At 34.8% G+C, this 14,704-nt stretch overlaps 2 protein-coding genes and 1 non-coding gene across 3 annotated transcripts; 2 read left to right on the forward strand and 1 right to left on the reverse strand.

Annotated features, from left to right (window-relative positions):
• The first annotated feature begins 5,243 nt into the window (after nt 1-5,243).
• LOC112492005 (monocopper oxidase-like protein SKS2) lies at nt 5,244-7,005 on the forward strand. Its single transcript, XM_048476487.2, is given in 5 exon segments — nt 5,244-5,470; nt 5,582-6,322; nt 6,427-6,505; nt 6,605-6,669; nt 6,671-7,005. Coding segments are annotated over 4 exon segments (555 nt in total). The 5' UTR covers nt 5,244-5,470; nt 5,582-6,011; the 3' UTR covers nt 6,771-7,005.
• A 128-nt stretch (nt 7,006-7,133) lies between these two features.
• On the forward strand, nt 7,134-7,238 carry LOC112492145 (small nucleolar RNA Z279/snoR105/snoR108). The gene has a single exon (XR_003056486.1). It is a non-coding gene; the product is annotated as a small nucleolar RNA Z279/snoR105/snoR108 (small nucleolar RNA).
• A 349-nt stretch (nt 7,239-7,587) lies between these two features.
• LOC107405384 (protein PSK SIMULATOR 2) lies at nt 7,588-13,161 on the reverse strand. Its single transcript, XM_048476083.2, has 13 exons — nt 12,780-13,161; nt 12,098-12,393; nt 11,273-11,583; nt 11,054-11,146; nt 10,870-10,960; nt 10,268-10,361; nt 9,903-10,000; nt 9,537-9,606; nt 8,966-9,069; nt 8,745-8,861; nt 8,570-8,646; nt 8,376-8,420; nt 7,588-8,256 (listed from the first exon to the last, which is right to left on the reverse strand). The coding sequence occupies exons 2-13, from the start codon at nt 12,344-12,346 to the stop codon at nt 7,779-7,781; spliced, it is 1,827 nt and encodes a 608-aa protein (XP_048332040.1). The 5' UTR covers nt 12,347-12,393; nt 12,780-13,161; the 3' UTR covers nt 7,588-7,778.
• Nucleotides 13,162-14,704: the final 1,543 nt, after the last annotated feature.

Below are 14,704 nucleotides of genomic sequence, written 5' to 3' on the forward strand. Positions count from 1 at the left end.
AAAAGTCAACTCCCGAAACCTTTTGGACAGTTTGCACCTCGACTTGTTTTACCCCTAACTTTCAAACCGTAGCTCCGTTTTCGACATGCTACTAGTCTACGAACTCGGGACGTCATGCACTTCACCACGGTACCATGGTCAACTAGAAATTTCAACTGGAACAAAAAGTCAACTTTTGACCCACTCGGTCATCGGTCAACCTCGGTCAACATGCACGAATTCCGATGTGATTTGGGATGGGGTGTTACAAAGAACAATACGACTTGCCACGTCATCCAGGGCATGCGACTGTTTTTCATCTAACACAGGGTAAATGGACTCAGCATAAGTTGCACGATATGCATTCGTGGCGTAGTAATGAGAACACATGCCATAAGGAGCAATTTTGCGGTCTCTGCAAGCGGCAATACAATGATCACAAGAATATTGATCAAGATTGAAGACTTTGCATGAGCATGTTTTTAATTGGAGATTAACTGTACCCCTTAAACTCCCACCTTCCACAAGAAATTCATGCTTTGACACATAGTCCGATGGACTCCAAATTTCGTAGTTTGAGTTGCTCTTCCATATGGTCAGTCACAGGCTTCGTTAATTTTGCACCTGCACTACGTCGCTCATAAAACCACCTTTGCAGTAAATCCCGTATGTGCTCAATTAATGCTACTATTGGCATTTCTCTAGCATCTAGTAAAATACCATTCAAGCTTTCTGCAATATTGGTGGTCATGATAGTGTACCTTCTACATGGAGAAAGAGAACGTGCCCATCTTGTAGGGTCACATGATCGAATGTACTGGGCAGCCCTACTGTTTTTTGCCTCAATTTGCCCTATATAAAACTCAAAATCTTCAACCAAATATGCACTAGCTGCGAGCATGAAACATTGTATTATTGTTTCATCTTTCGCATGTCCATTTGCTTTAATATTTCTTCTTATATGGTACGTGCACAACGCATGATATGCATTGGGAAAAACTTTGCGTAATGCCCTTTCAATAGCAGGGTGTCTATCACTCACAAACACCAAATTCGGAAAATCTCCGATGGCATCCTTGAGGTTTTGGAAAAACCATGTATATACTTGCTCGTTCTCTCCATCTCTAATGCCGAAAGCCAAAGGATATATTTGCTTATTGCCATCCATGCCCGATGCAATATACATGTACCCTTTGTATTTTCCTTTCAATGTAGTTGCATCAACAGCCAACATAGGTCTTATGTGGGATTTAAATCCCTTAATGCTTGCTCCATTCGCCATAAAGAAATATACAAAATTGTTATTATTGTCTGTTTTGATACGTGTAAAAGTCCCAGGGTTCTTCGACACTAACTCATAACAGTAGGCAGGCAACTTAGCAAAATTCTCCTCTGGAGATCCCCTAACACTGTTAAATGCATACTCTTTATCTCTCCATGCTTTGTTGTAGCTTATATTCACCCCATATTTCTGCAAAAAATCATGTTGAATTTCTTTGGGTTTGTAAACACGTGCAATACCTTCATATTTAGATTTGATACATTGCCCGATAACCCGGCTACTAGCCTGCTTATGTTCTCGATGCACGATATCTAACGAGCAACTGTGTACATTATCAAAAATTCTCACAACAAATATTTCTCCATTTTTAAATGTGGTTGCACGTAGTTACCATTTACAAGTATTTTCCAAGCATACAACCTCATACCGTTGTGTAATTGACCGTGTCACTTTGAACTCCTTATTTTCTCGCATGCAATAGATACTCAGTTTATTATGTAAGTCACATTTGTTGCAAAATAATTGTCCAACTACTATGCTTTTACAGCCAGTGAACTTTGACGAAAATATGGCCATAGAACCACTTCTGTTGCTCGATGATATGTGGGCACTTGTAGCACGATGAATCCTAACATCATCAACTCCTTCATTGTTCATTTCAGGATGCATATCATTATCATTGTCCGGCAACTTATGATCAAAATCTACATCATTATGATCAACATCATACCCTGCTGCATTGTAATTCTCATCATGATCAATATTATGCAACTGCTCATACTCCTCATCGTTAAGAAACCGTTCAGCATAGTCACCTCCAACATCAACTCCTTCATTGTTCATTTTAGGATGCATATCATTATCATTGTCCGGCAACTCATGATCAAAATCTACATCATTGTGATCAACATCATCCCCTGCTGCATTGTAATTCTCATCATGATCAATATTATGCAACTGCTCATACTCCTCATCGTTAGGAAACTGTTCAGCATAGTCACCTCCAACATCAACTCTTTCGTAGATGTTAAATGATGTTCAGGCCCCATAAATATCAACTTGATCTCTAAACTGAATTTCTTGAAGCATAATTTTCTGAGATATAGCCTGAATAGGTTCAGTACCGGAAACTTGTGGTAGACGAATGCCAATTGGAGGACAAGAAAAAGAATGAAGATTACTCACACTATCCGAAGCAAAGGCTGTTTGATGAACATTTCTACATACATGTTCAACTTTCGAAATCACCTCAACATACATTGGAGGCCGCATCATTGTCATCCCTCCAGTCCTCACTTCTTAAAGAAAGCATTTCACATCCCTATCACACCGTATTTCTGTAGGATCCAACTTTTATGCACATCTTCCATATATCCATTTTAGCTTTAGCAAATATTCATTTCAATCTATCTCAATAGAATTGAAAATCTCATCCTCTAACTTTGATTTTGTGCATCTCTTGCCGACGAAAACCATTATATTTTTACCATTTCGATATTCCCAATTACCACCATCATTTTGTACCAATGTTCCATTGTATAAAACCGCAATTATAATATCATCATCTTCCATTTTACTACAAAATTAAATGAATAATGTTAAACTAAATCAATAAATATATAAAAATTTGAATAATACTAAACAAACATATTAACTGTATTAAAAAAGTTGATTCTGTTTTTTTTTCCGCTAAATATAGTTTTTTTCTACTGGCGGAAAACTGGCAGAAAATTGACGGAAAACTTGCGAAAACTGACAAACTAGAGGAAAATGGCGGAAGTTCATCTTTTTCTCCAAATTTCCTTCATTTTTACTGTTTTTCACAATTTTTTCCCCATTTTCAAACCATATGCCACCTAAGTATTTTTAAACTCACATATAACAGCTTATAAATTAATTTCTTGCATACCCATATTAAATAAAAAGTTTAAAATTCCAAAACTAACAAAAAATACAAGAAAAAAGAGAAAGAGAAAAAAGAGAAAAAACACATATTTCCTTAGTTTCATCTAATAAGAAAAAAGATAAAATTTTTACCTGAATTTAATTTCAGATATGAGAAAATACAAGAAAATGAGAGTGAGAGGAGATGAGATGTAAAGAGTGGTCTATTAGAGAAACCCTTGCATGAACGGCTGTGTAGAGGAAGAAGGAAATGGTAAAAAAAAACCTATTGCGTAATTTTCAATTTTATCAAGGGTATTTTTGTCCCATGGTGGCTATTTTTTTTTTTTTTTTTTTTAAATTTTGCTATTTTTCAAAAATCATATTACGGGTGGCTAGTTTTCGAAAAAACCCACTTGACTTACTTATCACACAAGAAGAACTTGCCCACCAAGCGAGCCCAGAAAATAAAATCATTATAGTTTCCAAAAAGCCCATAACAACCTCCAGACCATGAGCTACCAAGGCCCATTCCATGTGTATGACTGTGAAACCCTTTAAGATATATCAACAAAATTTCCGTTCGAAAATCACCAACGAAGTTGGAATAGAAATTCGACACAATAAGAAAATCTTTTAACAGTCAAAATTAATAATTCTAGTTTAAAATTCCAGTGCAAAGCAGCATTTAATTTGTTCGATCATATTCTTTTGAACAGAGTAGGTTGTTTTTTGTACTTATAGCTGAAATATAACATAATTTCTTAGTTATAATTATTTAGCCTGAAATAATTAATGTGTACGCCTACAACTTCTAATCTGTTCCGAACAAAACAGGCATTGTTGTCGTGACTAACCTGTAGTACAATATCAATATTTTTTTCTTAGTAATAAGAACAAGTGAGAATTATAGCCAAAAAAAAACAACAACTGAGAAAATTTTGCATTATGAACAAAAATGCAAAAAGAGGCCCATGCCTGGGCCACCATTTTCTTAGGATCCTGTAAAAAAAAAAAAAAAAAAAAGAACCGTATATGTAATATATATATATATATATATATTAAATAGAATATAATTATTAATTTATTTTTAAAGTATAAGAATTTTGATTTAAAAAAATTAACTTATTTCTAATTGATTATTTGTTTTTAGGTGAATTATAATTGATTATTTATTGAAATAATCATCTTTAACTATTTTTATTTTTGAAAAATAATACCAATTAAGTTCAATTAAATATTTTATATTTTATAATTGATTATATTTTTAAAAAAAACATATTAAATATTTTTTCTCATTTATGCACTTTTTCTCATTTGTTTATATATTTTTTCTCATCTTATTCACTTATTTTCATCCCTTATCACTCAATCATATTTTGATATCCAATCTATATCATTTGCAACTTTAATGCAAATAATTTTAAAATAAAAGATAAGCTTGTGAGTGATAATTTATTTTAATGAATTTGTATTGTTCATTCTCATAATAGTTTTAATTTATATTTTTTTTAAATTTATTATTTTAATTAGTTACTAATTATTCTTACTGTTTGCAAAAAATTAGATTTTGTAATCCTCTAGTTTTTGCTTTTATTTTTTTTTATATTTTAATTTAACTAAATTAATTAGATTTATTTTGAGAACTAAAACTTAAAAAAAAAATTTAAATTTGTTTTCCTATGCATAGATTTATTATTTTTTGTTAGTGCAGTTTCAATGGAAAAAAAATTTACAAAATTGAAATTAATAAAAATTTATTTATATTTAATTATATCTCAAAAAAATTAAATAATTAATAATTTTCTCAATTAAAAAATATTTATTATCACTTGAATATAAAAATTTAATTAATAATTTTACATTTAAAAAAATTAAAAATAAATAAATTTTATATCAAAAAATCTATTTTATAAAAAATAATATTTAACTACTGACCCTAAATATGTTTTTTGGGCCTAGGGCCTCTCAAAAATTGTTGAGAGGGCCCTGATATATTGTCTGCATGACCAATGATGGAATCAAATCAATGGGTCTGCTACGAATCACTTTGCAGGTTGCTGCAAAATCGTCAGAGGTTTTCTACGACTGGACTGTTTCGTACTGTTATCATGCCCACTCTCGGAGTTGAAAAACAGGTTGAATTAACTCCTTTAAGTGATGGCTATGCATGTAGCATATATGTGGTTGTTGTGTTGCATGCATATGGCTGCAGGCGATTGTGATAACTGATCGATTTCCATGGCCATTGTTCTATGCAACCACCAACGACGTCGTCCATATCAGTATTCGTAACAACTTGAGGGAACCATTTCTTATGATATGGTAATGATAAAATGGTTTTTATGAAGTGGGCAGTTGGTTTTGCTAATTCTCTGTTTATGAATGTAATTATAATTAATAAATGTATTATACATGAATATTATAATGTTGTAGGAAGGTATACATATGAGGAGGAATTCATGGCAGGATGGGGCACAGGAGACCAATTGCCCAATATTGCCAGGCCAAAATTATACATTTACTTTTTCAACTCAAGAATCAGATTGGAAGCTTCTTCTATTTCCCTCCGCTTCTGCTGCAGAAGGCTGGAGGAGGATGTGGTGCTATCCGAGTGAACAATAGGGAAGTTATTCCTCTTCCATTGGACCAACCCTATGGAGATCTGGATATATTGGTTGCCAATTGGTATAACGCCTTCCACTGGGTAGATACATATATGCTTAATAGGTTATGTTAGCTGACTCAAATTGTCAAAATTGGTACCAAATTTTGACCTTTTTCTTTATTATTATTATTATTATTTTATTTTTATAATAGGCAGACGGGATTTATGGGCTGAAGCCCATTACGAAAACATCAAAACATGTCTAGAATGGTATACCTTGAGGATGGTGTTATGCTGCTAAATTAAAACAAGCTCTGCTACGCCATTAATGGAGTGTCGTTTGTGCATCCGGATACTGAGCTGAAATTAGCGGACTATTTCCAAATCAACAACGTTTCCACTTCTGGAATTATAGTTCCCGAAATGCCTTATGAAACTCGGATTCCCACATTGGGAACCTCCGTTGTTGATGATGCTATATACTGTGATTTCGTTCATGTGGTGCCTTTTAATCCCCTTCCTCATTTGCAGTCTTGGCACATCGACGGTTACAGTTTCTTCGTCGTTTGGTGAGTTTCATTTCCTTGTGATGTGATCAAATAAATACATTAATTCATCGTTTGGCTGTGAATTTGATGAACATTAATATTAATATATCCAACCGAATTTGCAGAATGGAACAGGGGATTTGGAATAAGAGCAAGATGGCAAAATATAATATGGTGGATGCCGTTTCAAGGTCTACAGTGCAGGTTTCAACTTTTGAGATTCAAGTCAAGTGGTATCCGTTTTTATTGTTTTTACAATGAGAATTTGACTGATATATTTGTTCCGTTGGTTGTATAACGTAGGTGTATCCATTCTCATGGACAGCAATAGTAATAAAGTTGGACAATCAAGGTATGTGGAACCTGAGATGTAGAGAAATGGTATATTGGTCAGGAGCTATACTTGCGCGTCGAAGCCCCTATTCCTCACAACGTCATCAAATGTGGAAAGGCTTATTTTCTTCAATAAGTTACTTATTTATTTGAACATATATTAATAGTCAGCGATAGAAGCAGCCAGTTTAGAAACCTACTCGAAGGAGTTGGTTAGTTTGGGAAATTATTGAAAGAGGAATGAATGTATAGTTTTAAAAAATCAAATCGTATCATTTTGATTTGTGGAGTGATTCTAAGGAAATCCATGCCAAAAGCCACAGATAATTAGTTATTGGGTTTTGCCGCAATAATCTTATGCAAAATGACCATTCAAATATGCGAGCGTGGGTTGTCGAAGAGTCCCACATCACCCGTGCATATACCGTGGGGTTTGAAGAGGGTTATATAAAATGGCCAAACGAAGAGAAACCAAAGCATGATCCTTCAGGCAGTTAACGGGATGTGATGAGTGGTCTATGCTCGCTAAAACTATGCGAGATGGGTGTCCGCTCCAAAGCCTGTTACGACAAGTGGGCACTCCCATTCATACCAATCTGATCCCTATCTTGAAGGAACTCTCATAAATCTTAGTCCAAACTTCCAAGCTGCTCAGCTCCGTTTGAAAGGGAGTGTAGAGACCAAACTTCTAGGCTCAGCTCATAGACAGCCATATATTATTAGGTTTTGCGTAGTCCGGTACCATTTTTGGGTGAAGCTTTTCATTAGTCTAAACCGTTAAGCTTAACTTTTATTCTAGGAGGAGAAGAGAGCGCCATTTCCAAAAAATAGTAGTATTCACTATACTCTTGAATCATTAATGCTTTTTATTTTGTATTATTCCGAATACCATTCCGGTGTGAAGCTGCCCCGCAAAACTTTTGGACCACTCCAACGGATCCTATTGCAAGAAATTAACTGAAAAATATGTATAACACAGATACCACCATATATTTTAGGGCATATACAATATAATGAGAACCCAACGCACCCAAATATATATACACTAGAATGGAAACATAGAAGCAGATATACGAATGATAAAATTTGGAAACGAACAAAAAAATGGGGTAGAAACGGGGCTGTTGGGGGCTGTTGAAACAACTCAAAATACATCATCTAACCCATCCATAACATCCAAAACATTAGTATTCGATCTTGTACTCACACCCGTAGCTGGGGAACTCCCAGTGCTCCTGCTAAGGGCCGAGCCTCTGATTCCTCTCTTCTTGGTCACCGTGAATTCCTGGCTTTTACTAATCCCTTGAACCACCCTCCTCCTGGTTACCATGTCTAACAAATTTCTATCTTCTTGTGAAAGTTGACCCCTCTGAGTTTTAGTACTGTGGTTCATTGATAGAAAGCGTTGCATCTTGGAGTGAATCTCCAGTTCCTTGCGCACTGGAGAACGTACAGGTGCTGGCTTGAATCCATGATCTCTCTGTCTTACTAAACTGATTAGTTGGTTAAGCCGAGTGACCAGTTCAAGAATGTATAGATCTGTCTTCTGCTTATCCGCGTGATAGAGTGTCTGAAGACGAATCAGGTTAGTTTGCGTATTTGTATTCTTGCCAAACTCAGGCCTGTCAAATGATAAAAAAAAAAAAAAGATAACTGTCAAATTTGAAGGTTCTGTTGGATAAAATGAACGCTCTCATTTAAATTATAAACAATAAACAAAGAGAGTGAAGCTTTGACTAACCCAGAGTTTGCCCATTCTCCAACCCACCCGAATCCTTGATGTGCTCTGTCACCATTTGTTACAAAAACAAAAACACATGAATGAAACAGGGGATAACAACATCAATGACAAAGTTTCATGCAAAAAACTGAGTGCAAGCGTGAAGCTGGATAAAAATCTTCAAGTAAGATTATGATTATTGCTACATAACCTACTTGTTGGTATTTGCAGAAACAGGGGCAAGCCACTGGAGAGTCTTTTCCATTTCAGCTTTGACCTGAGAAACGGAGAGCTGCAGAAAACAAAATGCTAAGCAATTCAATATGAATCAGGAAAATGTCAATGAAAACGTGTACCATCTGGAAGTCTAAAGTCCTTCAGGAAACATACCTCTTCCTTTGCATCTAGAGTCTGCAATCGTGACCGTAAGGCTAGCTTAACACTGTTTGGCAATCCTTGATATAGTGTGTCCCTTATATTTGGAGGGAGGGAGGTTGGTCGAGATGCCTAATAATGTAAAACTTTCCATGTAAGAGAAAAATTCAATTCGGCAAGTCTCCACCAGTAAATAAAATAGGAAGCTGGACAAGAAAGATGAAAAATGAACTTACAATATTGTCTATCTGATTGATGACATTAGCATAGTGCAATGCAAGACCAGCTACACCTAATCTTTGAGTATCTTTCTTGTGCTCCACTGTAACCAGCATCTTACCTGCCATAATTGCAACTCCTTCAGAATGCAACAGTAATCATTTGAAGCCCATTTTATTAACTGCCATGAGATTAACTCTCACTGGATGCCCAAATGAAGAGTAACCATTAGCTCCAGAAGATAAATAGTAAATAGGAATTGTGTATATAAGTCAAGTTTGAAGTGGTATTACTCAAATGTAAGTACCACATTTTAGGGAGTCTAGTTAATGCTTGCGTACATGATATATGATCAACTAAAACTCAACAGTCCATAAGTAATCATCTGAAAATAAGAAACCAAGTCTTATACAGACAAGTAAGCATGTCATTGACTAGGTGGTAATGCAAGTTTCAAGTCATTAACTACACCCCCTGTAGAAGAAAGCATACTTGCATATACTTTCACATTAATTTGTATCAGATTACCACTTTCATGTGGCAGTTAATTGATGATCTAATCATCTAAGTATAAGCTGTGGTTCATACCGTTGTTTCCAAATGCTTCCAATATTGCTTGATGTATATAAGTAATGACATCAACAAGCTTCTCCACAATCTGCAAAGTGCAAAACAATTAGTCAACTATAAGTATTTTGGTGACTTCATAGCAAAAGTCCTGGAGACATTCTTCCATGTCCTGTGTAAAAACTGCCAAAAAAATTTCCATGTGTTGATAAATATATTTAATTGTTGACTTCATCTTCAACCTCGGAAATTTCAATTAAAATCACAATTGAACGCCCAAATTGCTTCAAAATATGTTAAAGAAGCAAACCAATTCCTGCCAAATGATTCCAGAAAACAGAGTGCAATCCCTTTAGCAATTGCAACAAGTGGTTCACAACAGTATACCTCTTCCAAATTTCTAGACCAAAGAGATTTCTTTTTCAAGCCCCTTACGAGCTTTCTTTGTTGTTTTAACTCACTTTGTAAAATTGTGAGACTCTCTCCTACAATTACAAAGAAAATGACCAGTTAATGAAGTTATTGCACTCCTATGCTTTTGTCGCTAGCAGAAACATAAAGCATCATGAAATAATGAATAGGAAAAAAAAGGGACTATCAACGTTAGCTGAGAAATCATATTATGTACACTAGCAAATAACTTTTGTTTGAGATTTGCTTAAGATGAAATTCAGTAGACAAAAATATGTTAATAGCATAAAACACTCAAAAACATGTGGATGTGGTAAGTGAAAAATGATCCTATGCCCAACCTTTTCGAGGTAGATTCAAGGCCTCCACTTCCTCAAGCTTTCGTCGATAATCTTGCTCAAATCTATCCAAAGCATTTAATTCATGGTATAATTCCTAAAGAAGAGGAAAAAGAATTAGCTTGCTCAGGTGGGACATACAGTAAAATCCAACAAACAAAGTCTTGTACTATCTAAAAGCAGATAGCTAAAATAAAAATGTATGTAAAGCACAAAATATCTGTTGCATTATATTATCCAAAGAAAAGAATAAATATTTCCATCATGCCTCAAATATGCGGTGCACATGCATCACACATTCAACACATCTGCATATATTTAAATGTTCATAAAATGAATGGAAACCAAAAGAAGATTTTACACAGGACATTACACCAAACACTCAAGGGTTGCAATGTGCAAACAGAAGGCAGGTGCTCTTTTATTCACCCGACAAAAAAAGGCAAGTGCTGCTTTCAAGGATGGTTTCAAATAATAATGTTTTTAGAGTAATGTTCAATGTTGGTGGACCAGATGAGTGCTTATATTTCTCAAGCATAACCTTGCCCATCAGTATCATCATAAGTCAATGCAAATTTATAATGTAATATGAAAATGCTACTTACAGAAGTGTGCTGAGCAAGAGTAGTTAATTCCTTCATTGTCAGTTCTGCTTCCGATTTTAGTTGTTGGTAGCTTAAATTATCTAAATCTAATCTGAAAGATTTCAAAATTTCAAAAATCATTACCACTGTCAGCACAAGTCAGCAATAAATTTGCACCAAAACCCATCTTACAGAAGTAACTTACGAAGAAAAAAATCGATCCAGGTTGTGCCACTGTGGATCTTTACATAGATTCCCAAATCTAACTACTTCCCGTGAGAAAACATGGAGTTCCTCCCTATAAGTGCCCAAGACAGAAAAGCTTTTAGAGAAAATAAATAGAAAAGAAAAAAAAGCCCAGTAAATTCAATTGCTCTAAACATTAAAGATACAGCAAAGCTCAAGGAAAATAATAAATAACCACCTCTTATCAGATGCAGCAATACTTAGCAACTCATCCATATCAGTAGAAACCAATTTTTGTACTCCTTCTGAATGCAAAATATCTTTCTTTAAGAGCTGGATATTTTCTTCCGAAACAGATTGTAACAAGTTTGCACCCTTGACAATCGTGTTAGCCACTTCGAATGCCAAAATAGATATTCTATTCCCTCTAGAAGCCACGCCAGAAATAAAACCACTATTGTTCAAATTTGACATGCTACTTCCAAGTGTGTCTAAAACTTCCAGACCCACAAAACCAGCTTTTCCGAGAAACGAGCTCTTTTGAGTTCCCTTCAAAAGAAATGCAACATTAGACTAATAACACCCTATAACATCCGAGCAAGCGCATCAATACCAATACATCATAGAAACAGATACGGAAGATTAATTAGGATTCAATTCAGCTTTGTATAATGTACTAAATTCAAAGCGCCACTGATTTGTACAACCAGATAGACAATCTCATGAAGGCGAGATGAATGCTTTCCAAACCTTATATCACAAAATAGTTCTACCTGAACTTTTAGCATCACAACGCAAACAAGTTTTGACTTAAAATGCATAATTCTTTCAGATTTTTGGCTGTTGAACAACAACCACAAATTCCAAAATTGAAAATTCATCCTTGCCAAATTTTGAACAACTTTTTTTGCCCATGCACCTATACAAGTAGAACTTCTTCTCTCTCTTGAATGTAAAGGGAAAGGGAACTTGGGATTTTCTAAATTTTAAGTATTAGGTTGCTCGTTGCACTATGTTATTTGAATCTATCTAATCCTGCCCACAAAAATATTAGGAAAAATACCTTGGTTGCCACGGTCCTCGCCAGCGTTGACTGCTTCAACTCGGAGGAAAAGGAAAATGGCAGCTCGCCCGAATCGTAGTCATATGATGGATTTCCAGAATACTTTCCAATAGCATGAGTCTGCGAATTCTCTTTATGCTTTCCAAAGCTCTTCATGGTCTTGAGCTTCCCGGAAAATCCGGAAGTCTTATTATCATCTCCATGTTCTAAATTTCGCTTACCAGTCCCGCCTGCGCAAACCCCTCCCATTGTTTTTCCCCAATTGCTTGAACTTGAAAGAATGTTCGAATTTACACCTGAGAAAGTGCGTAACAAACCAGAAAATGTCAAGCCCTGTTTCATCAATGCAAATAAAACAGAAAAACAGTAATAACAGTGGCAAAGCTTTTAATTGCAAGATCCAAACTATTCAAGACCCAAGAAAAAGCCAAAATGAAAACATAAAAGAAATAACTAAAGCCCGGTGCAATCGTCGGACCAATCAGTTTCTCTCGTTTTCTGTCAAAACAAGACACAGCCGAATTTCTTCACATTCTCATCAACCAAACCACCAAACGGAGGAGTTAAAGATAACGCCAAAGAGATAAAAAAAAACAAAACAAAACCGCCTCCCAGTTGCAGAAAAACACAGCATTAACTTCAAGAATTCAGGCATAAATCAACAACATAATTAACTACTTACAGAGAAAATCGAAGAGCCGAGATGAATCAATAAAGTACAAAAGCTATGTTCATAAGGTGATCGAAGATAAGGGTCAGAAGACGGATTGGTTAACAGTAGACGCGAAAGAAGAAAAGATCCAGTGAGAAACAGAATTTGAGAATTGGAGTCAAAAATCATTAAAAAAAAAAAATTAATTAAATGGAAACAAAAAAACGAAATTTAGTTTATGAATGGTATGGTTTGTTAGAGTGAGAGGAAAAGAACGCGTTATTACGATAACGAAAATCTCGTGGGAATGGGAATTTGACCGAATTGAATTCAATGACCGAGAAACGCCAAACAGGGCAATATGAGTCTCTCTCTCTCTCTCTCTCTCTCTCTCTATCTGTCTGTAAAATGGACTTTGTATGAGAATGCAAGAGCGGGGAATATGAAGTCCCGCCCACTGTGTCTGAGTTTTTTTTTCCCTTTTTTTTGTTTTTTTTGTAAATGTATGACGTCATCACTGGCTTTGATATTACCTTTTTACCATATTACCATTCCATCATTTTACTTGCGTTGCGTATGATACACGCAAATTTCTGGGCAATCTGTTAACCTGTACGAAGTAAATATTTCCCTCGTTAGGAGGTTTTGTACAGTGTCCAATTCCGCTTTTGTTGAACCGTCGCACAGGGGACTTGTCATCTTCAATATACCCATGTTTTATTTTGTATCTCTATTTCTTTTATAAGTCAATTGCAGAGAAAGTTTAGTTTCCAATCCATGCCCATCTTATACTGATTATAGTGGTACACCTCAGACTTAATTAGGGAAATATAAATGAAAGATAAGAAAAGCTGGCTTACGTTTACTTTTCCAGAATCACAAGCCAAAATCAAAATTAAAATATTTCACACATTTATCATTTCAAATTGATATTTAGAATGTTCAATGTTGAATTTCATATTTAATTACTTTTGAGTCTTTTTCAAACCAATATCGATCGGCCTAATATTTATACAGTTTGAAATTTCTATAGTTTGTAATAGATATATATATGTATATATTGCAAAAGATATACATAAACTGTATTTATCTTACATTAATTTGGCGCCAACATGATCCATGACTATCAATTGTTTAATTAATATATTGATTTGCTTTCATACCTTAAATGTTTTTAAGTTTATGTACTTTAATGTTAATGCTATGTCATGAAGTGTATAATAATGTGAATTACTTTCACAAAGGAAAAGAAAAATGAAAGAAGAAAAAGCTTACCCAGCTTGCCAATTATATATAGACGCTTTAAACAAGAGATCGAATCATATCGATTTTTATGTTTTTAATCAATAACATAAAATTAAAAAACTCGACGTTTTTGTTGAAATAGTCCGCAGTCAGCAGTCAAATATATTCATTTCCTTATACTTGGATGTAATGTGCTTGCTTTAGGAAGTTGCGTTTAGTAATTTAGTATCCCATATAAAGATGAAAATCAAATATGTGACCCAAAAAATATCAGTAAATTGTTAGTGTGATTTTAGCTGAATATAAATATAAAAGGACAGGTCATTCATGTTGTGGTTACATGTCGCTGTCCAGGAAGAATTTTCCTTCGCATGTACAATTTTGATTATTTGCTAACAGTCTTCGTCTTTAAGCGACAAACCCGGTTGATGGAAAAAATATTTGCCAATTTAACCAAAAATACAAAAAGTTGAAAACTCAACCGGAAAAGGGTAGGTTTACCATTCGGTTGTTTGATTTGAATTGAAAGGGTCAGACAAACAAAGTCGACGAGCTTAGTCTTATCATCAAGTCTGACGAAGCAAGATCTTTATTTAGTGACCACGTGTCCACTTTTTATTTGCCAAGACTTTTTTTTTTTTTTGGGTGAATATTGTTGACCAAGAGGTTAATGAAAGGAGGAGTGTCTTTTGCCATTGGAGGCTATTGAA

Source organism: Ziziphus jujuba, chromosome 5 (genome assembly GCF_031755915.1).
Source record: "Ziziphus jujuba cultivar Dongzao chromosome 5, ASM3175591v1".
NCBI lineage: Eukaryota > Viridiplantae > Streptophyta > Magnoliopsida > Rosales > Rhamnaceae > Ziziphus > Ziziphus jujuba.